The 24909-nt window shown below is 45.6% G+C and overlaps 3 protein-coding genes and 1 long non-coding RNA gene across 4 annotated transcripts; 1 reads left to right on the forward strand and 3 right to left on the reverse strand.

The window, feature by feature from the left end:
- The first annotated feature begins 3802 nt into the window (after positions 1–3802).
- Positions 3803–10166, forward strand: LOC100282044 (DCL protein). Its single transcript, NM_001154957.1, has 3 exons — positions 3803–4109; positions 4231–4345; positions 9924–10166. Exons 1-3 carry the CDS (start codon positions 3823–3825, stop codon positions 10086–10088), a joined length of 567 nt encoding a protein of 188 aa, NP_001148429.1. The 5' UTR covers positions 3803–3822; the 3' UTR covers positions 10089–10166.
- A 1396-nt stretch (positions 10167–11562) lies between these two features.
- On the reverse strand, positions 11563–12043 carry LOC103644010 (uncharacterized). The gene is made up of 2 exons (XR_002266878.1): positions 11952–12043; positions 11563–11840 (listed from the first exon to the last, which is right to left on the reverse strand). It is a non-coding gene; the product is annotated as an uncharacterized lncRNA (long non-coding RNA).
- A 3634-nt stretch (positions 12044–15677) lies between these two features.
- LOC100502086 (uncharacterized) lies at positions 15678–18501 on the reverse strand. The gene is made up of 3 exons (NM_001175446.2): positions 18041–18501; positions 16738–17007; positions 15678–16634 (listed from the first exon to the last, which is right to left on the reverse strand). The coding sequence occupies exons 1-3, from the start codon at positions 18432–18434 to the stop codon at positions 15961–15963; spliced, it is 1338 nt and encodes a 445-aa protein (NP_001168917.2). The 5' UTR covers positions 18435–18501; the 3' UTR covers positions 15678–15960.
- Positions 18502–19995: 1494 nt separating this feature from the next.
- LOC103644011 (inosine-5'-monophosphate dehydrogenase) lies at positions 19996–24315 on the reverse strand. Its single transcript, NM_001353088.1, has 4 exons — positions 23291–24315; positions 22448–22627; positions 20895–21152; positions 19996–20394 (listed from the first exon to the last, which is right to left on the reverse strand). Exons 1-4 carry the CDS (start codon positions 24284–24286, stop codon positions 20323–20325), a joined length of 1506 nt encoding a protein of 501 aa, NP_001340017.1. The 5' UTR covers positions 24287–24315; the 3' UTR covers positions 19996–20322.
- Positions 24316–24909: the final 594 nt, after the last annotated feature.

The raw sequence follows: 24909 nt of genomic DNA on the forward strand, positions 1-24909 counted from the left end.
AAGATGGTTGGCTGCCTGAGTGAACAGTCGTCGATAGCCCTCGGTGTCGGGAGTCCGAGAGAGTCCATCAGCTATCCGAGCTAGTACTCCCCCAACTTCACTCGGCGTGTTCATGGCTCGGGCGAAGTCGGGATTCAGGTTGCGCCCGAAGAGTGGATTCTCCCGGCGTTGCCTTGCATCTTGCTCGGCTTGTTCCTGAGCCCGGCGGCGATCACGTCGTCGGGAGTTCCTTCGTTCTCTGAAGACGCGTTCCTCCGGAGTTTCTCCTATCTCCGAGACCTCGTCCCGCGAAACAGGTTGCTCCGGATCCCGTTCTCCGGCCTTGTGGTGTCGCCGAATGTTTCGGCGCCGGTTTCTCCGCCGGCGGGATTCCCGCTGAGGTGGTTCTTCTCTGGGCGTGGTCGGCTCGTCGTCGGAGACGGGGGGCGACTCTACTCTCCTGATGAAGAGGACGTCGGGGTAGAATGGTACAGTGGTCGTGACGATCTTTTTTCCGCTCTCCTTTGAGGGCGGAGGAACGGAAAGAACAACTTGCTTTCTCCCGGCCTCTTTCTTCCTTGTGACATGTGTCCATTCTTTCGTCGGGGAAGTAGACAGTGGAGTTCTCCGGGTCAGCAGGCCCTCGGCCCCTGACTTTCTGAAGGCGATCTTTTTTCGGAGAGCTGGAGGTTGCGCTTCTCCGGTATTTTCGAAGTTTGTTGGAGGAGACTTCTTTTTTGGCGGATCTGCAATGCGGCGTAGAGTTCCCTCTTCATCTGCTATGGATGAGATTGTTCCGAAGCAGAATACGGATCCGGGATGGAGGGTGATCTTGCTGTGGAAGGTGACGGCCATTGAGCTAGCTTGGATCGTCGACACACCCCCTACCTGGCGCGCCAACTATCGGTGTTTTGGGTCCGACCGCACACCCGGGGTTGCCCCTCAAGGTGTTTTAGGAGTAGGACGGTGTCGCCGACTGTAGCAAAATGGTTCGTGCCAGATGCACGAGGGACAATGGACAGTGTTTACAGGTTCGGGCCGCTTAGAGATGCGTAACACCCTACGTCCTGGTGAGTATGCTTTGTGTAATGGGTTACAAGGTAGCTCTCTAAAGCGAGAACGTGGAGAGTTGAGGTGGATGGCTAAATGATGGGATCGATCCTTTTGAAGGGGTGCCCCCTAGGCCTTATATATTCGACCGTGGGGCAATACACGTGGATATGATAACAATGTGTACCTAAAAGATAGTGAACTGTTTGAGTCTATCTTCCTATGATTCTGCCGACCTATCCTCGCCTGATTCCGTTGCATGGGGCTCTAGCGCGGGAAAGTCGGATCCTTGTTGTGGTCGCTTGCTCAACGTTGTGGGCCGTCCGGGCTTGCACCAATCCGGCCTTACATCAACCTGCTTTACTGATTGTCCCTTCCCAGGCCCACGAAGGAATGTCCTTACGATTTATTGGGCCCTTGGGCCTCTCGTGAGGTCTTTTACCCTTCCAGTGGACCCAGGGGATATCTGTCCCCCACAGGGGCGGACCCACAGGTGGGTCCGGATGGGTCCTGGCACACCCTAAGCTATGCCCACCGGGGACCCACCCGGCCTGGCCGTCCGTCCGTTCGGTTGACGCTGCGTCACTTGACTTTCATCGTCTACGTGACTTTCCAACTTCTACGGTTCTTTTGTTCGCTCGTTCGGCCGCCGATTGCGCAGAACAGCCTGAGTTCCTGGCGGCTGGCATCTGGGCGTTCTGGGCTCTAGCGACCGCCGATCGACGTGACGAGCTGACGACGTCCTGCAGGCTGCAATTGCAAGGCTACAACATCTTGCTCGCCTGCTCGGTCGGCTTACACAGAGGTGCCCTTCCACATACCCTAGTTCCTCGCATACAGGTGCACATGCCAGATAAGTAGTATTATTATAATTTTTATGTTTAATATATACAATTTTCATGCTTATTTATTGAGTGTCAAACTTTATATCTATATATTAGATTGTTTACTAAATTTACTATGAAATTATATGTATATTAGATAGAGTTCTACATAAAAATTTTATTGCGGCACACCCTATGTAAAAATTCTAGGTCCGCCACTGGTTTGGAGGCGAGCACATGTTGGCTCCTTGCTTTGGCTCTCTCTCGTGCGGTCGCATTTGATCAAATCAGTGCCATTAACTTCTGATGAGTATAATCGTACAGACGGGACAGCTCTATATGGTCTCCACACTGCCACTGGTTAGCCTTTGGCTTGTAGATGCAACTAAAGATGAGCACCCTGTCGTACTTGTGGTTTGGTTGTGAGATGTCCAGATCATATGAGCATGCAGCATTACCAGGGATACTGACGCATATTCATTTTGGGATTTTATTACGGTATTGTAGGTGTAGAGTTTAAAATAAGAGGAACTTCCATGGTTATATTGGTTTATATATCTTTCGTCAAGGGAACTATTCCGGCCTTATAGTAATAGATGCGTAAAATATGCAACAAAATCGTAATATTCATACGTCTAGTAGCTCGCACATACAGTCAAGCAAAAGGTAGGACCTCGCCCGACATTGCACATACTCGCGAGCAGCGATCCATTGCACATTCCTATTCCTCATCCATGCACTTACTTTTGCTATTAACTTGTAGCCTTGATATTCGTGCGCCTCACGATGTTGAGCAAATGTGCGACTACATGCACGACCTGCTAGAAACGATTATTAATATGCGTAACACATAAACCAATTTAGTACTCTTTTTATATATGCGCAAGCGGTGAGTTATTGGAGACAATCTTAGAGCATATATCATGGGTATCTTGAGTTGTGCTTTCAACTATTTTAAGGGGCCGAATGTAAAAAACACAAGATATGTCTCTTGGCTCTAAGTTCGAGGTAGAACCATAGAAGACATAGTTGATTTGCGTAATGGTTTTATTGAACATTCTGATTGATGCAGTGAATATAGTAAGACACAAATTTTAGACATCCATTATATCACATTATGTTTTAGCAGTGTCTTGTGCTTGGAGTGTCGTGCAAGGGTTCAAGATTGCACATGCCTTAGACTCTTCAGCAGAGACGCTATAGCGACATGTTCCTGTATCCTAAATTTTAGAGAAGATTCACATCCTTTACACCTCCAGCAACATCCTCTAAACGATCATTTAAATTTAGGGAGACATTGCTGAATCATCTATATATAGAGTTTTTCTCTCTTCTCTTTTCTATCCATTTTAATACTTTAAATAACAAATTTAACAAAACTAAAATATATACAATGCATCTGAGAGTATGATAAACATGTACATACAAAAATTAAAAGTAAAATATATCTCTAAGGCTATTTCTAGTAGATCTGATATCGCATCCAATATTTCTAACTTTACTCTATAAATAGTATCAAATAATGTCATCTACAGTTTCACGTCCCTATTTTACACTACCGGTTTAATATAGGTATTTATATATAGAGGATGAGATTCACATGACGCCTTGGAGAGAGATGAGATATAGAGGAGGTAATATTTTAGAGAAAATTGTAAAGCATGTTGATACAGATAATCTTACGGACGTCCACGGCCTCGGGTAAATCTGACTGACCAAAATTCTAAGGTCCGGCTGAGATGGGCTGGCCCACAGATTTCTGGTAAGACACGGAGAGGCACTCCACTTGCCGTCCTTTTTATCCGGACAACTACTCGCATTGCTGCATTCGACCTATATGGGCCATGGGCTATGGCCCAACATGCGTGGCGGAGAGGCGCTGAGAGCGGAGGGGTCGAACTCGAACTGCTGCTGTGCAGCTATCCACTCTCCAGTGCTCCACGCTCTCCAATTCTCTCTCGACCGCGGCATGGCCGCCGGCCTCTCATTCCCCCGCGCCGGGGCCCCGTTCATCCTCCTCCGCACCTCCTGTTTCTCTCCGTGGGCAGCTCTGGTGCCCCGCCGTCGACTTCTCTCTGGGCCTCCCACTGCCGGTGATCCCCCGCCCCCGGCGCTCCCGCCAACTTCGAAGCTCGCCGCCCCGCCGGTTGTGGGAACGCCGGAGCCCCCGCTGCCGTTTAGGGCCGTGGAGGCGGAGATCCTTCGCGATATTGACCCCGTCGTCCTGCTCATCAAGGATATCCTCCACTCCGATAGGTGATCACCTCCTTTCTCCGACAGCTGTAACGAACTTGGTGAAAATGGAAAAGCAGTGGTCGATTCTTTCCTCATGCCACATGCCTTCTAAGTTCTAACCAAGCTGTGTGCGTCCAAGCAGATACGGGGATGGCGAATGTCTCTGCCCAAGGGACGAAAATGTCGTCGTGGAGAAGCTCCTCTCCTACCATCCACGCGCGCAGGACAAAATTGGGTGTGGACTTGACGCTATAATGGTTAGTCAGCCAGCCACTAGTAACAGTTCGACAATTTTATTCACTACTAGAGTACTAGTTGTTATTGGTTTTCTGTTGAAAACATGGAATACCTGCCACGTGTTAGTAGCACCTCACAAAAAAAAAATACAGAATGAATTAATGATACGCTGATTGTTCTAGTTACTAGTTAGTGTCTTAGAGCATCTAAGAGACTCTTTATTTTTTACTCTCTATTTGACTCTTTATTTGTCTCTCTATAAATATTAAACTATATATATAACATCACATTCCAACAGACTCTCTAAAATGCAATTTAGCTTGGCTAGTGAGAGTTGCTGGCCAAATTTGGCTAGTGAGGAAGTTAATTTAGAGAGCCAGATAGGTTAGCAAGTTAAATGACTACTCTGTTGGAGAGCTACTATGCTATTAATTAGCTAAAATTTAGCTTGACATGATATTTAGCTAGTCTCTTGGAGATGCTCTTATTAGGCCAGTTTTATTTTAGGTGGAGCCTTGCAGCTAATCCGGTTCTTTGCCTCATTTGATTTGTGCTGCCCCTGATCAAACCGTGGTGGCTCAGACAACCAGCACTTCATTGTTGAAGATCTTTGTCATGTTGGTCAGGGCCGGGGCCAGCCATTGAATCTGTTATGTTCATCTCGTTTGTACCAATGGGGTCATTGCTAGTGCTGAACAGTGATTCCCATAGGATTAGCAAGATTTTATAGGGATCAGCTAACCCTGTTAACCCACCTAGGGTAGCCTCTTAAGTCTTAACTAGATATATACCCGTGCGTTGCCACGAGAGTTAAAAATTAGTATTAAACATAATTTTAGAGGAATCATACAAGAATCAGTTCGTTTTCACAGGAAAAACGCAAGAAACGGGAAAATTTCCTCCGCTCCAAATGAGCCCTTAAAATAATTAATTACTCACGTAGGTCACTATCAACCATTTTGCAAAAGGGAAATTGCACAATCATACTACAAGAGATCGAGCATAATGCTACTTACGAACAATGAAACTGTTTTACAAGCGATTGAGCATACTGCTAATTTCTGAATAGTGTATGCACCTCAACGCAGCAATCAATCCTAACCTGGTAGCCAAACTCTCGCCAAGGCACCACACTAACAAGCATCAGTCACCCATGATCTTGACAAAAGCGAGAGGAGAATTGACAAAAGCGAGAGAGACCGAGAAGCAGGCAGGGAAATCGTACCTTCTAGGCCTCGTTCGATCCACGAGCTGCTGCAGCTTCTCACTCTGGCGGTGCTAGAGCACGTCCAGCCGATGCACGCGCGAACCGCTCGACACCCATGATCTTGCGCAGTGCACACCAGACCTAACTTGCGAACTACCAATGAGAATAGAATAGTTGGATCAATTGACAATTAAGGAAAACCCAGTAGAATATATGGATAATTAAGGAAACCCCATCATAGATAAACATTGCAATAGAAGTTTGTTTCCCAAATGACAACCATTCTAGTTATCTAGCAGAGAACATCTTTTGAGCCACGGGCATTAAGGAACAACAACAACAAGAACAGAATAACTCAATTCACATTCTAGTTATAAAATAGAGAACATTGTTTTTTGAACCACAAGCACCCAGTAGAATAGATGGATAATTAAGGAAAACCCATCATAGATAACAATTGCAATAGGAGCTGATTTCCCAAATGACAACCATTCTGGTTACCTAACAGAGAATATCTTTTGAGAAACAACAACAAGAACAAAGTAAATCACTTCACATTCTAGTTATCAAATAGAGAACATTGATTTTTGAACCACAGGCATTAGGAAATATCATCAACAAAGAACATATTAAATTGCTTCACATCACATGAGGCACAATGGGCAGTTTGGATTGCAACCTCCCAGGCAGATGCCTGCCAGGCATTCCATCGTAGCCATCAGGCGTCCAAAATCAATGGCATGGGATGCTGCTTGGGCCTGACAGGCCCATAGTGCATAAGCATGTTTTCTATCCAAGAATTCAATGTGACTGATGAACTTGAATAGCCGCTACAGGCACCTTGCATTTTAAGCTTAATTATTCCTATTTCTCTGAAAGGATAGTGTTCTAGTAAGGCAAGGAAACCAAAATCTTCATATCAGCAGACCAGACCACACATAAGGGGAGGAAGGGAAAGACACACAGATCGAATATTCAATGTCACCACTGTCATCTTGAATAGTTGGTCGAATATGAGTCTCCAACAATTTTTTTTATCATGGCAACTATTTTTAAATCATCCTAGGGGGGACAGTGCAGGTAAAGAAATATTGTGGGCACTGACTTGGAAACAGTGTGCTGGTCACAATTTCTACAAAAGCTTGGAATTGCCTCGACCTGGTGTTGATGGGTGCGCACCGGATTTTGTCTACAACTGCAGCAGAGGGTCTCAGAAAGAACACATGTGACACCAAGCATGCTTGCCGCACAATAGTGATGAATTCACATGCAAGGGAGTCATCCTCTCTTTGCTTCCCAACCTCGTCGTTCCCTTGATATGCAAGTATACTTTTGGCGCGAGTGGTGCAAACAGGTCTGCAGTAATCAACAGAAAAGATAATGAGAATAATTTGGAGAATATACTTGCTCTACCAAGCTCTACCAAATCCATTCCACGGAGCTAGGGGTCCTCTATTGGGGAGCATGTAGAATGATCATCGTTGACCCAACAACACAGAGATCATAGCCCACCACGCCCATCCGATGCAACTTGCAACTTCTCATTCAATGTGAAATGTGCTAGAACAGTACTGCACATAACAAAACTAAAAAATGACTAACTATTAAAAAAAGATGTAGTGACTCGGCATTGATAACTGAACTCATAACAAGGAATGACCGGCACAAAAATAAACTGCAATAACTGAATACAATGAATTACTAAATAAAAAATGATAGAGCATACATCAGTTGTAAATCTCACTATTTTTCCCTTCTTCTCCTCTAGTGAAGTTGGAAAATCACTGTCATCATCAGAAATTGGAACAACTGCTTTGCCTTTTGATTTGATTTTTGAAATTACTCTGCTGATAGCCGTAGCCTAAAAATGTAAAAAAACAGAATAACTGACTACAAAAATTGTAATGTATAATATGTTATTAGAATGGCTGACTACACAAATTACAATGAAAAATACTCAACACGCTTACAATGACTGACAACGACTAAGCATAGTTTACAATGACTAACTGCACAATTACAATGACTTAGCACACCAAAAAACATTCACAAATAACATTTATGAAGTCAAAAAACAAATTGATCATTAAAAAAGTTCATGGTAAAAACCCTACACACAACAATGACTGACACACTAAAAAACAAATGTCTGAGTACAAAAAAGGCATAAAAACACATACAAAAAACCTGCAAAAAAATATGTAGTACTGCTATTCCATTTAGTTGTCCCAATCTGCACACATTTCAAGTGGAACCGAAGCACCAGAATGATTCCATTGAATAAAAGAAACTTGCTAGGGTTCAAATACTGAGACAAAACTGAAGCACTCACTGAATGCTCCCACCTCCTCGCTTGGATAGGGCGCTGGAGATGGCCAACCAGATCGCAATCCCTGAATACACAAGTTTCAACCGCCACCCCCACCCCCCCCCCCGACGAACCTCCATCGGCGTGGCTTCCTCCCCGTCGATAGATGAGAGAAAACAGCTGCGAGAGAGCGAGGAGCCCGATGAGCAAACTGCAAAAACAAGGAACAAAAGGCGAGGAGCGCGAGGAACAAACTGCCAGTGTTTAAGCATGGAATGAATCTAGGATGGCGAACGAACGAGATGAAGCTGAGGCAGCAGGGTCGCGCGCTGACCTCGGCCTTCGCGGAGGGCGCGCCGCCAAGGTCGCCCATGTGGATCTCGCTGCCCTCGGTGTCCATCATCACGGCGACCGCGAACCCTTTCTCGTCGTTGAGCCTCCGTACAGCGCGGATGGCTTCGCGGTGCCACTCGCGGTGAAGAGCTTGCGGCTCTCGCCGGCCTCCTCCTCGCCCCCGCCACCACCATTGCCGACGAACCGCAGGGAGGAGTTAGGGATCGGATGTAGGGAGGGGAATGTAGCCTGGTGCTAGGGTTAGGGTTTTACCTGGTCGATTTGGGAGTGAGAGGAGCCCGACGCCATTACGGAAATGCAGCAAAGATGGGGACGGGGCCGGGGGCAGATGGCACCGGATCCACCTTCGCGGCGATCGCGGCGGCCGTGGCGGGTTTGCGGCGGGCTGTGCGGGCGTAGGGAGCGGCATGGCGGCGGGTGTTCGTAGGGGCATGGCGTGCAGATGTGTGGCAGGATTTGTAGGGACGGCGCGGGGGGTGTGGGCGGCCGTGCGCGTGATCCGCGGGGTAAGGGAATCGGCGGGGGCAGTCTACACTGTGCTCTTAATAGTTAGTAGAGATATATAAGTGGGGTATAAAACCTGCTCCGGTGCAAGAAGGTGGCCGACTAGCCGAGCACACTGTACCTTCAGTAGACCTGGGCTAGAGTCATTGATCATTGTTACGGTCAGGTTGTCTGGTTGAGTATGTGAAAGAAGGTCAGGTTGAGTATGTGAAAGATCTTCAGTGGACCTGGTTGAGAGTCATTGTTAGTTCAGGTTTTGTTCGTCGTAGGTTAGTGGAAATGCATCTTTAGATTGAGCCTTAGTTTATCAGATTCAGGTTTGTTAAGGGAGGCATTAAGCAGTGTGGGGTTGACTGGTTGAACGACCTATCTTTCCTGTCCCTTCTTCAATCCAGCCTTGTTGGTGGCTTGGGGTGAGCCTAAGCCACGCCGATCAGGCTTAGGGCCAGATCCATTGGCCCACATAGGTTCCAGCACCGATTCCATCTTATACATGCTATTTGCTGAGATTTTGCAATGCCACTGAAGCTATTTGCTGACATTTTGCATCAAGTATGTATAATTGTATATACGGAAAAACAAATGAGGCAATGCCACACACATCTTATGCTGCCAAGGCTATTTCGTGTCATTCTTCTCTAAAATCTAAATAAATCTGTATTAATAGTAGTTGCCAATGTATTAGTCTAGCTTATTATGAGAAAAAAAAACTCGTTAAGAAATGGTTCTTAATTTTGTCCATTAAACTCAACCACTAAAGTAGGAAAGTACAAAACCACATAAAAATGTAGAGCTGGTTGGCTATGCACATTTGCCCGTTAGACCCACCTCTGCCCCTGGGAAGTGTTCACATCAACTCTGCATGTAAGGAAACATAAACTCCATATCTGATATAGGTTTTAGTTTGATGCTATATTGAAGTTGATCCTCCTTTCAGGATCAATCAGTATCATGCACTGTATGAATCATTTATGCTGTAGGGTGGGCATAGACATTGGCATTTGGAAACGCTTTCTCAGTCAAAGTGCTATGTGCTTATATGATACTGTATTATGAAGCTTTTGTGCTAGATACAAAGAAGTTCGCGAAATAATACTACTATAATGGGCTCATATGGGTATATTTTGGGTACTTTGCAAATACCTGACAGGAAAGTTCAAATCTAGTACTTATAATTCAGGGCTGTTTATGTAATCCATTCATTTGACTTGGATTCTCCTTGAAGGTTGATAGGCACCCTGAGTTCAGAAAGTCAAGATGCCTCTTCGTTGTTCGAACAGACGGTGTTTGGATTGATTTCTCATACCAGAAGTGCCTCCGTGCATACATCCGGGAAAAGTACCCGTCTCATGCCGACAGATTTATACGAGAACATTTCAAGCGAACATGAAGCAAACCCAAAAGTAATTTGAATACATTGTATTTTTATGAGTTTTGGCATAGTTTATGTACATCATTGACCCTCAAAGCCTGTTGGTCTATTCATCGCTTTCCTAGCACGCGCGTGTATGACTGGAATCTAGAGCGCACCTTTGCAAAAAAAAGTATAAAGGAATGCATGCAAGGTTAATAAATTGTCCAGAGAAGGTAATGTGAATAGGTGACTTGTCTGTCTAACCTATAGGTGTACATTTGGACCGGGTTTAATGGGCTGGCACGAAGCACGAAAAAAAGCCCGACCCAAGCCCGGCATGACACGAAATTATTTCGGGCTGGGCTGGCCCGACACGATGCATCGGGCCGTGCTTGGGCCGAGGCCGAGGCCCACTGGCAGGCACGAGCCCAGCCCGTTTAAGCAGACCTGAAATGACCCGTTAACAGGCACGAAAAGGCCCAAAATAATTTCACGGCACCCCGGGACGGCAGCGCGCAGCCGCACGCACGCCCGCATTTGTCCTTGTCCACGCACGGGACGGCGAAGGCGAGGCCCATTTATCCGTTTATGTCTTGCGCCCAGAAAGTAGAAACCCTAAATCTCGAGTCCGTCTCTGTCTCTCCGTGTCCGGCCGGCGGCCGCCGTCTCTCCCTCCCGGCTCCCAGAGTCCTAGCCAGGCGGCCTGCGCACGACTGGAGCCGCCCCTGCACCAGCACGCGACCGGAGCGACGGAGCCCAGCCGCCCCTGCGCGGCGTGCGCCCCTGCCCCCTGCACCGGCAGTCGACACTCGGCACCGTGCGTGGAACGCGCACACATGGAGCGCAGGGAAGCGCGCACACACGGCTGCACGCGACCGGAGCACGCCCAGCCGCCCCTGCGCGGTGCGCGCGACCGCCGTCCGGAGACCGGAGCTGCGGCTGCGCGAGCGCGACCGGAGCCTGCGCGCGCCCCTGCGAGCGCTCGATTTTGTATTCTGGGCTCAATTATGTATTCTGAGCTCAATTTTATATTTCGGGCCCAAATATGTATTTCGGGCCATTTTTGTATTTTGGGCCTTTACTATTTTCGTGCCGCCCGTTTAAAGGCCGACACGTTTAGCTCAATACGGGCTGAGCCGTGGGTCGAGGGGTCGGCCCGTGGGCCGGCACTGTACGGCCCGAATTTAATACTGGGCCAGGCCGACACGAAATTAAATGTGCCGGGCCTTTTCGGGCTTGGGCCAGGCCGGGCAGCCCAAATGTACACTTATAGTCTAACCTCTTGTCTAGAGATGTCAATGGGGAATTCCCCAGCGGGGATTAACTCCCCAGACCCGTACCCATGAACATAGACCCACCCTCATCCCCGAACCCGACCTCGGGTACAAAAATCCTCCCATACCCATCCCCGACCGGGTACTAAATACCCATGGGTATCCATACCCGACCTGATTATTCAAAAATTCAGAATTTCAGCATATAGATTATGGACATTAGAGACAATTCAACATTCATTCTAGCATGCATATTTTGTAGTTTCATCAACATACTCAAAACAAATATTGTCTTCTAGTAGCCACATGTCCATACATCACAAATATAATCAAACAGTAAACAGAAATATCTCTCAGTACATGTTTTATCATTTAAGCAACAATACAAAAGCAAGAGTAGCATTGTAGCAAGCGAGCATCAAGTAATAGGATTCATGTCGCCCAAACTGATAGCTTGACGTCCAAGTCCTTCCGGGCTTCATCATCACAATCTCATATGTCATAATATAAGTCCCTACATTAAAGAGAGGTGTAATCAATTATAGAGCTCGACTCGGCTACTTGCTGCTGCTCTAGCCACCAGCCTGGAATTAGATCATCACAAGAAGTATGGAAGACAACTTACATCGACACCTTCTTGAATCTCTTGCAAGCAGTCCCAAAAACTTTGTTGATTAACCTCAGCACCATCTTCAGGGAAAAAAATTATTAGACTATACATTAACACGGATGATGGAGCCTTATTGTTAACAACAAATAGAATCATAAATGAGTTATACAAAATTTCAGAAGTACCTTTGTAATTGTTTCTTATCCAGTCCTGTGAACACATTAAAGCCTCCAAAGATTCAGGAGTAAGCCTGCTGCGATGCTCACTAAGAATCCGCCCACTAGTGCTAAAAGCTGACTCTGATGCAACTGTGCTGACCAGAATAACCAATATGTCACGTGCTATCTTTCTAAGTGTAGGATAACGGGTTCCAGCCACCTTCCACCAGTCTAGGATCTGGAAGTTCTCAGTTAAAAAATGAACCAAATCATCCTCCAAGTATCTATCTAGCTCAGTTTTAACTCTTGTCATCGCTGGCCTTCGACTAGCAACACGTGCACTAATTGTTGACAACAAACTAGTGTCAAGTAGAGGAGTTGATGACTCTGTTGTATCTTCACCCTCTTCCATTTCATAGTACTTCATCAAATCACATAAAGACTCTTTCACTTCATCAACTTTTAGCACACACTGATCACTATTTTGACCTATCAAAGTCTCAAAGAACCCAAGGAGATAATCAACCTTAAACCTAGGATCTAAAATAGTTGCTATTCCCATTAATCCTTGAATATCCTTCCAATATTTTTCAAAATTTTCTATCATCTTTTTTGACATCTCTTCTATGATAGGATTTCCACATTCAATCACCTTAGCCTCACAAATTTTAAGGAGTTGAATTAGCGGGGTTTTGCGAGGGTGCATCTATAAATGGTGATCCGCCAAGGGCTCTCGCTCTCTCAAATGGGGGTGGGGGACGAGGCGGCGCTGGCTGCGCTGCAATGCGATGGGGACACCGGGGTGGGGTGGGGCACGCCCGCCAGCTTGACATTGGGTTGTGCCCTCCTGTGCGTGAACTCGGGATGGGGACAACTACTGCATGGAGTAGCAAGGTTGGTCCGCTGGTGCATGGTGTTCGCTACACGTTGGTCTGGGCCCCTTTGATAGGCATAAGGGTAAGAAACGAGCCGCGCTTGTGTTCCATACATATCGGTCCGAGCCCCTTTGATAGGCATAGGTGTAAACGAGCCGAGTCGGCTCAGTTCGGCTCGCTTGTGTTTGTTACAGGACTAGGTAAAATGAGCCGACTCATGTGACGAGATCGAAAAACCGGCTCGGCTCATGAGCTAGCCCATCGAGCCAACGAGACTAGTCATAAATGTGATTGACTCACTAAACTATAATAAAAAATCTTAAAAATATTTTACATAACATTTTTTATTAGTAAAATAAATATATTATAAATATAATATAGAAAACGGATTAGTTTTGTATAGTAATCTCAAATAACATAAATTAATTTTCTACGCGATACTAATATTGTATGCTAATTAGAATTTTATTTAATAAATTGTTGTTGGGTCGAGCCACGAGCCAGCTCATGAGCTGTAGCGAGTTGAGCCGAGTTGACTCGCTCTTTTCACGAGCCACAAAAACAGGCTTGGCTCAGGCTCGTTCTAAGCGTTGAGCCGGTTCGAGCCGAGCTGCTGCGAGTCCGAGCCAGCTCGTCGAGCTCGAGCTTTTTCCATCTCTAGGCCTCTACCAGTTTATCTGGCTCTAGCTTCATAAAAAACAACTTCCTCCTTATTTTTAGGAAGAACTTTAAAAAACACCCTATTTAGTTAGAAATGCAGTTTCTCGTGTGGGGCCGATGAAGAGAAAAACGTGGGAAGAAGCTTCTTTTTTTTGCTCTTGGCTTATGTTGTTTTTTAGGAGTTCCTTTCATTTTTTAAGAAGAGTTCATCAAAGAGCCTCTTCTTTGGTAGATTTTTTTTTCAAAATGTTGTTAGAGGAGCTCTTGGAGGAGTCCTACCAAAGGGGACCTAAGATTGTTCACAACCTTTTTTTCTAAATTTCTCTCCCTATATCCTACTTTTGCGCCACGTCATCATAATTTCATCCTCTACTTTTTTATCTCTCGCAGTGGTTCCCTCTAAATACCCTTATACTCTGCTACCATAAATATCATTTATATCCTTACTTTTCATTCATTACCAATTTTTCATCTACTAACAATCACTCGCGGGCATAAAACACGAGACGTAAACAATGTGAGGGGTCACCACACCGTCGGTGTGAGAGAGAAAATTCTCGCGCGCTTAGCGTGCACAATAGGGGGGCACCGCTGCGGCCTCAAATGAGCTCCTATAGCCGCTACACGTGAGGAAGGGAGCACCCGTGGAAACCGATGCAGGCGGTCTAACCCATGGGATTCACATTCATTTCTTTTGAGGGAGTTCCTGTGATGTAAAATCATGTCTGGTAAGTAGACTGAGGGTGAGTTTGGTTTAGCTGTGAGCTGTAAAAAAGTTGTTGTGAGTCGTCTGCTATGAAAAGGCTATCATGAGAAAAGAGACCGAAAGTTGTTTGGTGCAAATTTTTGTATGTTGTTCACTGTAAACAAATTGTATATTGTTTGTATACAATTTATTTAACTATATCTCTTAATCAATACATCTAATTAAAAACCACATTTCACATTTGTGTTCCTGATTATTTTTACAAATAAATAAATTATAGAAGTTCATTTTAATGATATTTATTAAAAATATTTTTTATTTCCTTTATTATAACACTTAAATATTTTTTTAATTCTATTCTAGTTTTTATTTGTTGCATCTGTTTTTTAATATAACGAACTTGGAGGAGCAGCAAAAGTATGGTCCAAGCTGCTTTCAGAATTGTACTACATAAAAATTACTTTTTCGAAGTAGTTATGAAAAAGTTGAATCCCTTTAGAGCAAGTATATAAGGCTGACTAGGCAGGCTCACCAAAATCCTAGATGGCAGGATGGGAACACATGAGAGAGAAATGAATGGGTGCTTCATGAGAAGCTTGACTCCAGTGTATTCTACCAGGAAAAAGAATCTGCTTGCAGTCTGGTGTGGAGTTGAAGCTGACTCTTTATTTTTTCAGCCAATCAAAATAATTTCTCTCTCCAACTTAGAGTCATCTAAGAATAAGCTTATTGTACATATTGATTTTATTGTTAGCTCTTGATGATGTGGCAAGAATATGGAGCCTTTAGTTAGTTTTTCTATTATCCTTGCTCTTAGGTCAGCGTTCAAAATGTTGAACCAAGTGCATCCCTTGAGATCTTGGTTTGAACCAAACGCATTCCTTGAGATCTTGGTTTCTGTGGGATCTTTTGGAGGCACTTGCCACCGATGACGGCCTGACGGGCATGTGAACTACATGTGGGCGCAACACATGAACCGTTCAGAGAGAAAGAGTGCAAATCATCTCGGGGAAACGGTTCCAGCGGACAGCGGCGGCCCAAGTCTGTTGGTCGTCGTCACTCGGCAGCTACCCAAAGGCCTAGGGCAGGCTCGCATGGCTGTTTGCCGGGTCCGCCCACCGCATCCGCACGTGCGCGGCCGGCCAACCAGATGGCCCACTGGCTCAGACTTTCAGAGAGATCAGGAGATCCGATCAGGGCTCGCCCATTTTTGTAGGCAACCATTGTAATTCGGAACAGCCTGCCTAACCGACCAACTCCTGATGGAGCTGACGAGAAGCTCGGCTTCTCTCGCGCACACAAGAACAATGCTGATGCAGATTGACACGGGCTTTCACAAAAAAACAAGAAAAAACCACTCACTATGATTACTCGTTAGAAATTACAGGCGACGAGAGCACTATCAGTGCAAAGCCGCTACATACATTACATACATACATTACAGTGGCCGCAGCCGAAGCACAGGCGCGCAACCCCAACGGCAACAGCGGGAAGCACAACCAATTACCGATTCATCATGCAACCTACAAGAAGCACATAAAAAAGTAAAAGGAAAGAGGCACAATCTTGTCGGATGCGGCGGCCCTGCCCTGCCCTGGGAAGGAAAGGGCACCGGGAGCTCATCGCTATTCGGACACGGCCTCCTCTTCGTCTTCGTCCTCGTACTCCTCGTCAGCGGTGGCGTCCTGGTACTGCTGGTACTCTGCGACCAGGTCGTTCATGTTGCTCTCGGCCTCGGTGAACTCCATCTCGTCCATCCCCTCGCCGGTATACCAGTGCAGGAAGGCCTTGCGCCTGAACATGGCCGTGAACTGCTCGCTCACCCTGCGAAACATCTCTTGGATGGAGGTGGAGTTCCCCACGAAGGTGCCCGACATCCTCAGGCCCTTGGGCGGGATGTCGCACACGCTCGACTTGACGTTGTTGGGGATCCACTCCACGAAGTAGGACGAGTTCTTGTTCTGGACGTTCAACATCTGCTCGTCCACCTCCTTGGTGCTCATCTTCCCGCGGAACATGGCCGAGGCCGTCAGATACCGCCCGTGCCGGGGGTCAGCAGCGCACATCATGTTCTTGGCGTCCCACATCTGCTGGGTCAGCTCGGGGACCGTGAGGGCGCGGTACTGCTGCGACCCGCGGGAGGTCAGCGGGGCGAACCCGACCATGAAGAAGTGGAGGCGAGGGAACGGGATCAGGTTCACGGCAAGCTTGCGCAGGTCAGAGTTGAGCTGACCAGGGAACCTCAGGCAGCATGTCACGCCACTCATGGTGGCAGAGATAAGATGGTTCAGGTCGCCAACTGCAACGTTAGAACCCATTGTTTGTCAGTACCAACCTTTTCAATAGAATACAAACTACATTGTATCAGATTTCTAAACTGCTATTGGTGAGGATTAACTTACAGGTAGGGGTGGCGAGCTTTAGCGTGCGAAAGCATATGTCATACAGAGCTTCGTTGTCAAGCACCATACATTGATCAGCGTTCTCAACGAGTTGGTGAACAGAAAGTGTAGCATTGTAAGGCTCCACAACAGTGTCTGAGACCTTTGGTGATGGGAATACAGAGAAGGTCAACATCATTCTGTCTGGGTACTCCTCCCTGATCTTGGAAATGAGAAGGGTGCCCATGCCAGATCCAGTGCCTCCTCCCAAGGAATGGCAAACTTGAAAACCTATAAGTGAATCAAACGAGTCATTCAATTATCCACAAACAAAAACAGTATTTCCCAGCATGAAAAATATATATAATCAGGCCACATGGGATGGAAAGATACAGCAACACTTGAAGTCCCAAGATATCAGAATTGCGATGCATCCTATGTGGTCAGAGTTTGTTAACAACCAGCAACCATGTTACCACTGTTAAGTGATATTTTGAATTCAGTCAATTTCACATCATATCATACGCCACCATGCTCTGGTGGCCCACGAGCTGAGCTTGACATGCTACCAAATACTTCACTCGGGTACACATCAGAGTTTATAGCACAAAACACAACTATCATATAGAAATTAAATTTCAAGAGATATAAAGTTAGGCACTGCTATATCCACCATGGGTTCCATTTTGTCTGGTGTTGGCCAAAGAATTCGGTCCAGCTATGAAACAATATTTAATTTTATTTTTAAAAAAAACATGAGTTGAAGGCTGCCAGAGTGGAACTCCAAGCTAAAATATCCATCCTACCAACCGTTGATGTCAGTTCAGCTACTCAGGCCACAGAAAAAAGGTATAGGAGTTCAACACAAGAGTAGAGAGTACAATATACATGAAGAGTTGAAGACAGACTGATTGACTAGAAAACATCCACAGAGTTCCTCCATTGACCAGCAAACCACTACAGAGTTTCATCATGAAAGCGCCAATACGACCGCAAACAGACCAAACACGATAATTACAACAGATATGATATTTTTATGTTTAAGTGATCCGACGCAGACTGTACGATTGCTTAACCAGTAACGGAAATTACCCATCGCTGCTCCTCCATCATGCTAGGTACAAAAAAAAGCTAAATCCACAGCGACAAGCAATAATTTCAATATACGTACCACCATAACAACCTGTCTAGAAACCAATGCTTAACAATAACACGTGCCACTTGGCGAATTCAACAGCGCATAAGACAATCATGGTTAACTGAACAACGAATTCAACAACGCGAGAGATGGGGTTGGGCGGAGCAAATAAATGACAAAAAATACCCTGGAGGCAGTCGCAGTTCTCTGCCTCCTTGCGGACGACGTCGAGGACGGAGTCGATGAGCTCGGCGCCCTCGGTGTAGTGCCCCTTGGCCCAGTTGTTTCCGGCGCCGGACTGGCCGAAGACGAAGTTGTCGGGGCGGAAGATCTGGCCGAAGGGTCCGGAGCGCAGGGAGTCCATGGTCCCGGGCTCGAGGTCCATGAGGACGGCGCGCGGGACGAAGCGGCCGCCGCTGGCCTCATTGTAGTAGACGTTGACGCGCTCGAGCTGGAGGTCCGAGTCCCCCGCGTAGCGGCCCGTGGCGTCGATCCCGTGCTCGTCGCAGATCACCTCCCAGAACTTGGCCCCGATCTGGTTCCCGCACTGCCCGCCCTGGATGTGGAGGATCTCCCTCATGGCTGACGCCTGCCTGCCTGCCTGCTGGGGTCGGGCGCGGGCGGGGGAAGGAAGAAGACGGGGGCGGGAGCGGCGCACGGGTCTCGTCTACGTGAGGACGGATTTGAAATGCTGCTTTATGCTCTGTTGCCGTCTTGCCGAGGTGGGGCTTCGTTCGAGCTGGAGGTGCTGTGGACCTGGCCTTGTGCTGTGGCGGTTGGGGCCCAGCCCAGGTGGCTTGCCCATCTCTCCACCGTGCGTTTGTTGATCGGACGGCTACAGTGCCAGTTTCCTGGATTTTTTTTGGTTGGCGACTTTTGGGTCCAGGCTGGGCGTGGGCCCAAGCGATAGGCTGTCGTAACAAGACCGCGGACCCAAAAAGACAAACTTACCCGAGCTATAGTCTGTAGTGTTATCGTTTTCATTAGCTGTGTCTGTGTGATTATGGTTATGGCGGCTATTTATACAGCGGTTAGCGACGCATGGCCGGTAATCCCGGGATCGGTGGACCCTGCCTGTCAACAGACGCAGCTGTTGCTTAGAGAAATGACAAGGACCAAATACAGCTCAGAGTCAGGTAAGAAAGACAGAGACAGAGAGGGCTAGGCTAGCCGTGGCAGTGTGGCACCAATTAATAGCTGATTGGCTGGGGACGAACTGGATGAAAGTAAACACTAAAACTTTATCATGATGAGAGGAAAAAAACAATAGCTATTATTTGGTTGCCACGATTATACGACACCTAGGTTCAACGGTCTATTGTTGTTGATCGCCTAGACTGTTGTTGATGTAACGAGATTTTAACTGAAAATGTAGACGAGTAAAGTTTAATACTACCATGTTATCGGATACTCTCTCTCTGTCTATCTCGGTTTTCAAAGAGTTAGACTCTTTAAATTTTGATCAAATGTATATAATAAAATGTTAATGTTTATTGTATATAACTAGTGCCGATACATATATCAACGAACCTATTTTTATAATAAGCTTATTTGGAGATGCAAATGTTCTTTATATTTTCGACAATCTTAATCAAAACTTTAAAAAGTTTGATGTGAACAAGCACGAATACTATAGTGACTTTTTTTAGAAATACTAGTGAGAGAATGAAAACTTGAGTTAGTTGAGTGATCAAACATTCACAATGATGCGTTGATCCAATCATGGTTAACAGAACAGCGGGGAGACGTTTAACACTTCACTTGTTTATTTGACTGCTTGATGCTACAGGATTGTTATTATTACGCGAAACAGCCCTGCTCAGTAGTCAGTGTTCACGTGGATAAAAACTGCTACCGAAAAAGCAAAATTCCTGGAAAAAAGGGAGGCAAGGAGAAACACTAATAAGCATCAGTAAGACGATTAGTTGTAGCTTCCTACAATAATCACAGTGAAAGCCTGCTAAAATTTTGTCGGGTCTAAAGCAATTCAAATCTAAACCACGTTCGGATCACAGGCATTTTTGCTCAAAAACCTGCGTAGGACCAGCTGCAACTTAGAAAAATTGGCTCAACAAATTTGTTCAAGCAACCCACTTTACGAAAGCCTTTCAATTGTCAGTAACACACTAGCCAGGATGTCAACTTTAGAGACAAACCACTATTATCAACCATTCTTCGAACACATAATAATACAAGGTACAACATTGAGGTTTTACTCTTTTAACAAAATTGGGCAAAAAAGTTTAGATGACAAGCTGTGAGCTTATACAACAGTTACGATGCCAGAGGTTTATTAATATTATTATGACGCCAAGTAGATGGTACACTTGCTGCCCAACTCGACAATCTTTGCTGACAAGCTGCTGAGCTTTTGCCAGGTAGGATAAATGAGCATCGCACCCCCCCCCCCCCTCCATATCATGCAGCTAACCACTATCGTTCCAATACTTCTTTGTTTGATTATGGAACTAGAATGCCTTCTTCACGTATGAAACCAGTCCATGGATACCTCCTTCAGCCTGGGCAGCACCAGTTCTCACCTGGCAAGAATGACCAATAAAGATCAAATCAGTCAGTACGCTTTCTAAAACAGATGCTCAGCTTTTGGCTAGTAATATATGTTCTCAGAAAATAAAGATGGATTTGTGTGTGTGCACAGGGAGGGGAGGCAGCTAAAGCCACTGCGCTTTCTCAATCTAAACAGCGATGAGCAAGCAGTAGACACAGGTGAGGAGCATTCGCTATTTCCACTAGCAACAATACAAACTCCTTATCCTAATCCAACCTAAAATCTCCAAATTACTACAACATTTTAACCTTTCTAAGATTCATATGGATCGGTGAAGACTACTAAATAATCTACTGAACCTTGGAGCTGGTTCCAAAAACAAACCTACTTGTAGGTAGTAATATAGTTTGACTTAAATTGTTTAAACAATCTTTCTGTAAATGAAGCAAGATGAATTTCTCCAATCTTAGACAATTGACGTTAAAACCTAAAACATGTTGGAATATAACTTGTTTGCAGCCCTGAAAATACCTCTAATCTGAGTGTCTCTGATCGCAAAAGATCATGAGCTGACTGGACAGAATCTGCGCCAAGATCTTGTAATCCTTGCTTAACTGCTTGCATTGTGTAAGGAATGAACCTCAGTACAGAACCTTTGTCAGCTACTGCTCCAACAACGCCCTGCGCGACTTTGAGCTTGAGTGTATCACCAAGATACCTTGCATCACTCCCTTTTGTCATGGCTTCAAGAGAGCCCATGCCTCTGTATTTTTTGACTCGGCGGCCGTCCTAAAAGTAGCGTGTCAAGAGTTATAACTCAAAACATTTTCATTAAAGAGCAGATGAAAGTTTCATGCGTCAGACATAGAATGACACAAAATAATATAGCAGCCAGACAACATGAGTTAACAATGTATGAAACAACTTATGTGATAAATAAAATACTAGAATTGACACATGCATCAGATTGCAAAACTCGGGTAAAATAAACATAGCCAGAAAGAAAACATTTTTTACAATTGTTTAACATTTCTGATTCAAACCACAATAAAAGCAGGCCTGGTGCAATGGTGAGAGCTGCCTCACTGAGTCACTGGGTCACAGGTTCGAAACAGCTCCACAGAGACAAGGCTTGCCTCGGATTATCCCTTCTCTAGACCCCACTCTTGTCTCCGGCACTGGGTCTGCCCTGGTTCAGGCCCACTAACAAACTTCCAGTAGTGGGGTGAGTCATAAAGTGTGGCTTCATCCAGTAACGAGTAACATTTTTGGAGACTGAATGCAGTTATATAATCGTGTAGCTTATATATAATATATATGACCCCGAAACAATCAACTACAGAGATCTAGGAAGATAACCACTGGTGCAAAAGCTTCAAATACAAAAATGTTGGTCTATGAAGTGTATATGCACTTGATATGTTCCTTCAAACAGAACGGCGTAGATAGTTGGTTATGGCTACTTTATATGCAGTCAGTACAAATTATAACTGGCAAAATGGCATGAAACAACCAAACATATCATATACTGACAACATTGCGACCAAAATCAAACTATTTTAGGTTCGACCAACTTTATGTAGAAGGGTATTTATGACACCAATTAAGTGCATAGTGCACTATTTTAAAATATATTTTATGATGTATCTAATGATACAATTTTTTCGCTCTTTTCATTAAAATTGGTCAAGCATAAGAAAGTTTTAATTAAACTGTAGAAGTTCATTTATTTTGGGGCCTAGCCTAAAATATCTTATATTCTGGCCAGCATGGTTAACCATGTATCCATGTGTCATTCAGTGATCATATAAGCCACATTAATTACACTCCCTTGATAACTTTATATAAAGGATTTGTTTCATTGCAGTGGCCATATGGGCTTAACATCTGCATGTGGATGGCATGTGATCTTCAGTATGAAAATCTCACGCTCTAAATGGCTATAGGAATTTGACAGTCACCACGGTCAGAAAGATCAAAATGCATACAAATATTTTGTTTATGGTAGTCACTTAAACGAAAAGAAAAACCAGAACTTTAACTCATTTCAAAATAGCAAAAACTTTAATATACAAATTGTCTACCTTATACTCATAAGTACCAGGAGCTTCATGACTACCAGCTAAAAAGCTGCCCATCATAACAGTGGATGCCCCCAGCGACAGAGCTTTCACAATATGCCCAGAGTTTGAAATTCCACCATCAGCAATAACCGGTACATTGTGATCCTTGGCATAAGATGAAACCTTATATACTGCTGTTGCCTGGTCCACCAACACAAAAAGAACATCAAAGATCAAACACAAGCATCAGTATTGAAATTATTTTGTCACTACAATATACCATAGGGCAAAGCACTGTACCAGGTCTAGACAAATCTATGACCATGATATCCTGTATAAACACGGTACGCAACCAGCAAGCAGCAAGAATATGAATGGAAGGTGACAGCACCTAATAAAAAATCCCAACAATTTTCAATGTCCTAATTACTTCATATAAAGTTCAAAGGTAAAGTTAAAAGCTCAAAATTAGACCAAGTACACATCAGTGTCTTCCAAGCAGATGAAAAGAGGACTACATATGCCCTACCTAGCTGAGAAAGGCAAAGACAATAGATGCTCTGATGTCATCAAATCAGAATTGGATGCATGCACTGATAGCAATGATTTCAGGATGTTTAGTAAGGAGCCAAGGACAGACAAAATTTGTTTCCACCTTGGTCATGGCCATCTAATATAACTTCAGATCATAAGACAGCTCAGAGAGCAACAAAAAAGAGCGTGTGTGCTGATCCTACCCTACCTACCTAAATATCTAATGGTAGGGTAAGCCAAGAAATTTGACAGCAAGCTAAATGAAGTAAGCTGATGGTGATGCATTAGAATACAGAAAAAACAAGAGTTCATGAGGATTTTAGCATTTACCTGTCCTCTTCCAACAGCACAAACCTCTTGGGTGGTACAAATTGAGCCCGATCCCATTCCAACACGCAATCCATCCACACCAGCTTGAATCAAATTCTGGGCCTGTGCAATTGTCACCACATTACCACCGATCAAATCCACCTCCGGATACATCTTCTTCGCAAACTTTATCATATCGAGCTGGTATATGGAGTTCCCCTGTGAACTATCAATCACGATAGCATTTGCCCCGGCCTTAACTAGTTGCTCCAGTCTTCCCTTGTCATCCTCACGAGTCCCAATGGAAGCCGCAACTACAAACTTCCCGTTGGCTCCGAGAGACGGCTTGCCCAGCTTGGGATAACTCCGGATGCGCTCCACGTCCTTGGCGGTGATGAGATCGACAACCTCACCATCATCGGATACGAGAGGAGCGTAATCCAGACCCTCATCGGCAAGGAAGGTTGCTGCTTCCTCGAAGTCGAAGGCAGAGGAGGCTGAGCGCGGCGTCGGTCGCATGTACTCCGAGACAGAGATGGGAACCTCGCGGGAGGCAGCATCGGCCGCGACAGCGATGCCGACGAGCCTGGAGAGCGAATCTCCGCGCTCGGTGACGAGGGCGTACTCGCTGCCAGCGAAATCGTTGAGCGTCGGGGAGGAGGACGGGGAGAAGAAGGGCACGGAGGAAACGAAGGGGAGGCGGCGGGACTTGGCAGCGCGTACGATGGCGGCCTGGGAGTGGGGCTCGGTGTTGCAGTGCACGACGGCGGCGGCGCCGAGTGATGCCATGGCCGCGGCCATAGCGGCCTCGGAGACAGTGTCCATCGGGGACGCGACGCAGGGGATGGATAGCGGGACGCGGCGGGAGAGGCGGGTGGAGAGGTCGACGGCGTCGGCGGGGAAGCCGATGTAGCCCGGGAGAAAGATGACGTCGTCGTATGTGTAGGAGACACCCTGCGAGAAGAGGCGCGGCGCCGCGAAGCCGTCGTCGGCAAGGTCGGGGCTGCTCGACGCCATTGGTGGATTGGGGGTTAGGGTTTTTTGCGGCGGCCGCGGCGGCGGCTGGCGGCTGGGAGAGTGCGGCGGCGGCTGGCGGCTGGGAGAGAAAGAGAAGGGAGACTAAGGCCTCCCAGCAAGGGAAAGAAAATAGATAACAGATTGAAAAAAATGATAATTGTAGGCTCCTTTTTTCTTCTGTCGGCGTTACTGTAGCTTACAACATATTTATATAGTCGATTCCGAAGCCTAATAACTAACTTAATCTAAATAACAGGAGCTATCTTCACTAAATAATAGGAATTAGCCTAAACAATAGGAATAATTCTAACAGATTCCACTTTTGTAGCCTTGCGTGATTATCCTGACATGCCTCTTGATTATGTATTACTGGTCATATATCGCCGTGCATCTCATTTATATGCCTGTTAAAAACTTGCTTTCTTTTTTATTTTGCAGCATGCAACTTCGTATACCTTCTACAGCCCTGCACCAACAGATCATAAATTTCACATTCAACACATGCCTCCCTGTTTTTCGAGCAAATATAATGTGCCGAAAAACACCTCATCATCGATTCTTATATCGAATCGGCTCATATGACACTTTTAGCAATACCTACTCACACCCCTATTATTATTATT

Source organism: Zea mays, chromosome 1 (genome assembly GCF_902167145.1).
Source record: "Zea mays cultivar B73 chromosome 1, Zm-B73-REFERENCE-NAM-5.0, whole genome shotgun sequence".
Classification (NCBI taxonomy): domain Eukaryota; kingdom Viridiplantae; phylum Streptophyta; class Magnoliopsida; order Poales; family Poaceae; genus Zea; species Zea mays.

Bases quoted from the DNA above. Each gene is read 5' to 3' on its own strand.
- LOC103644011 (NM_001353088.1), bottom strand. From the start codon at position 24,286: ATGGCGTCGAGCAGCCCCGACCTTGCCGACGACGGCTTCGCGGCGCCG. The intron at 22,628-23,290 runs GTAAATGCTAAA...TTGGTGGACCAG, and splicing joins GTGCTGTTGGAAGAGGACAG to GCAACAGCAGTATATAAGGT. The intron at 21,153-22,447 runs GTAGACAATTTG...CGCTACTTTTAG, and splicing joins CTGGTACTTATGAGTATAAG to GACGGCCGCCGAGTCAAAAA.
- LOC100282044 (NM_001154957.1), top strand. From the start codon at position 3,823: ATGGCCGCCGGCCTCTCATTCCCCCGCGCCGGGGCCCCGTTCATCCTC. The intron at 4,110-4,230 runs GTGATCACCTCC...GCGTCCAAGCAG, and splicing joins GATATCCTCCACTCCGATAG to ATACGGGGATGGCGAATGTC. The intron at 4,346-9,923 runs GTTAGTCAGCCA...TTCTCCTTGAAG, and splicing joins GTGGACTTGACGCTATAATG to GTTGATAGGCACCCTGAGTT.
- LOC100502086 (NM_001175446.2), bottom strand. From the start codon at position 18,434: ATGAGGGAGATCCTCCACATCCAGGGCGGGCAGTGCGGGAACCAGATC. The intron at 17,008-18,040 runs GTATTTTTTGTC...ATTCACTTATAG, and splicing joins GAACTGCGACTGCCTCCAGG to GTTTTCAAGTTTGCCATTCC. The intron at 16,635-16,737 runs GTAAGTTAATCC...CTAACGTTGCAG, and splicing joins AAAGCTCGCCACCCCTACCT to TTGGCGACCTGAACCATCTT.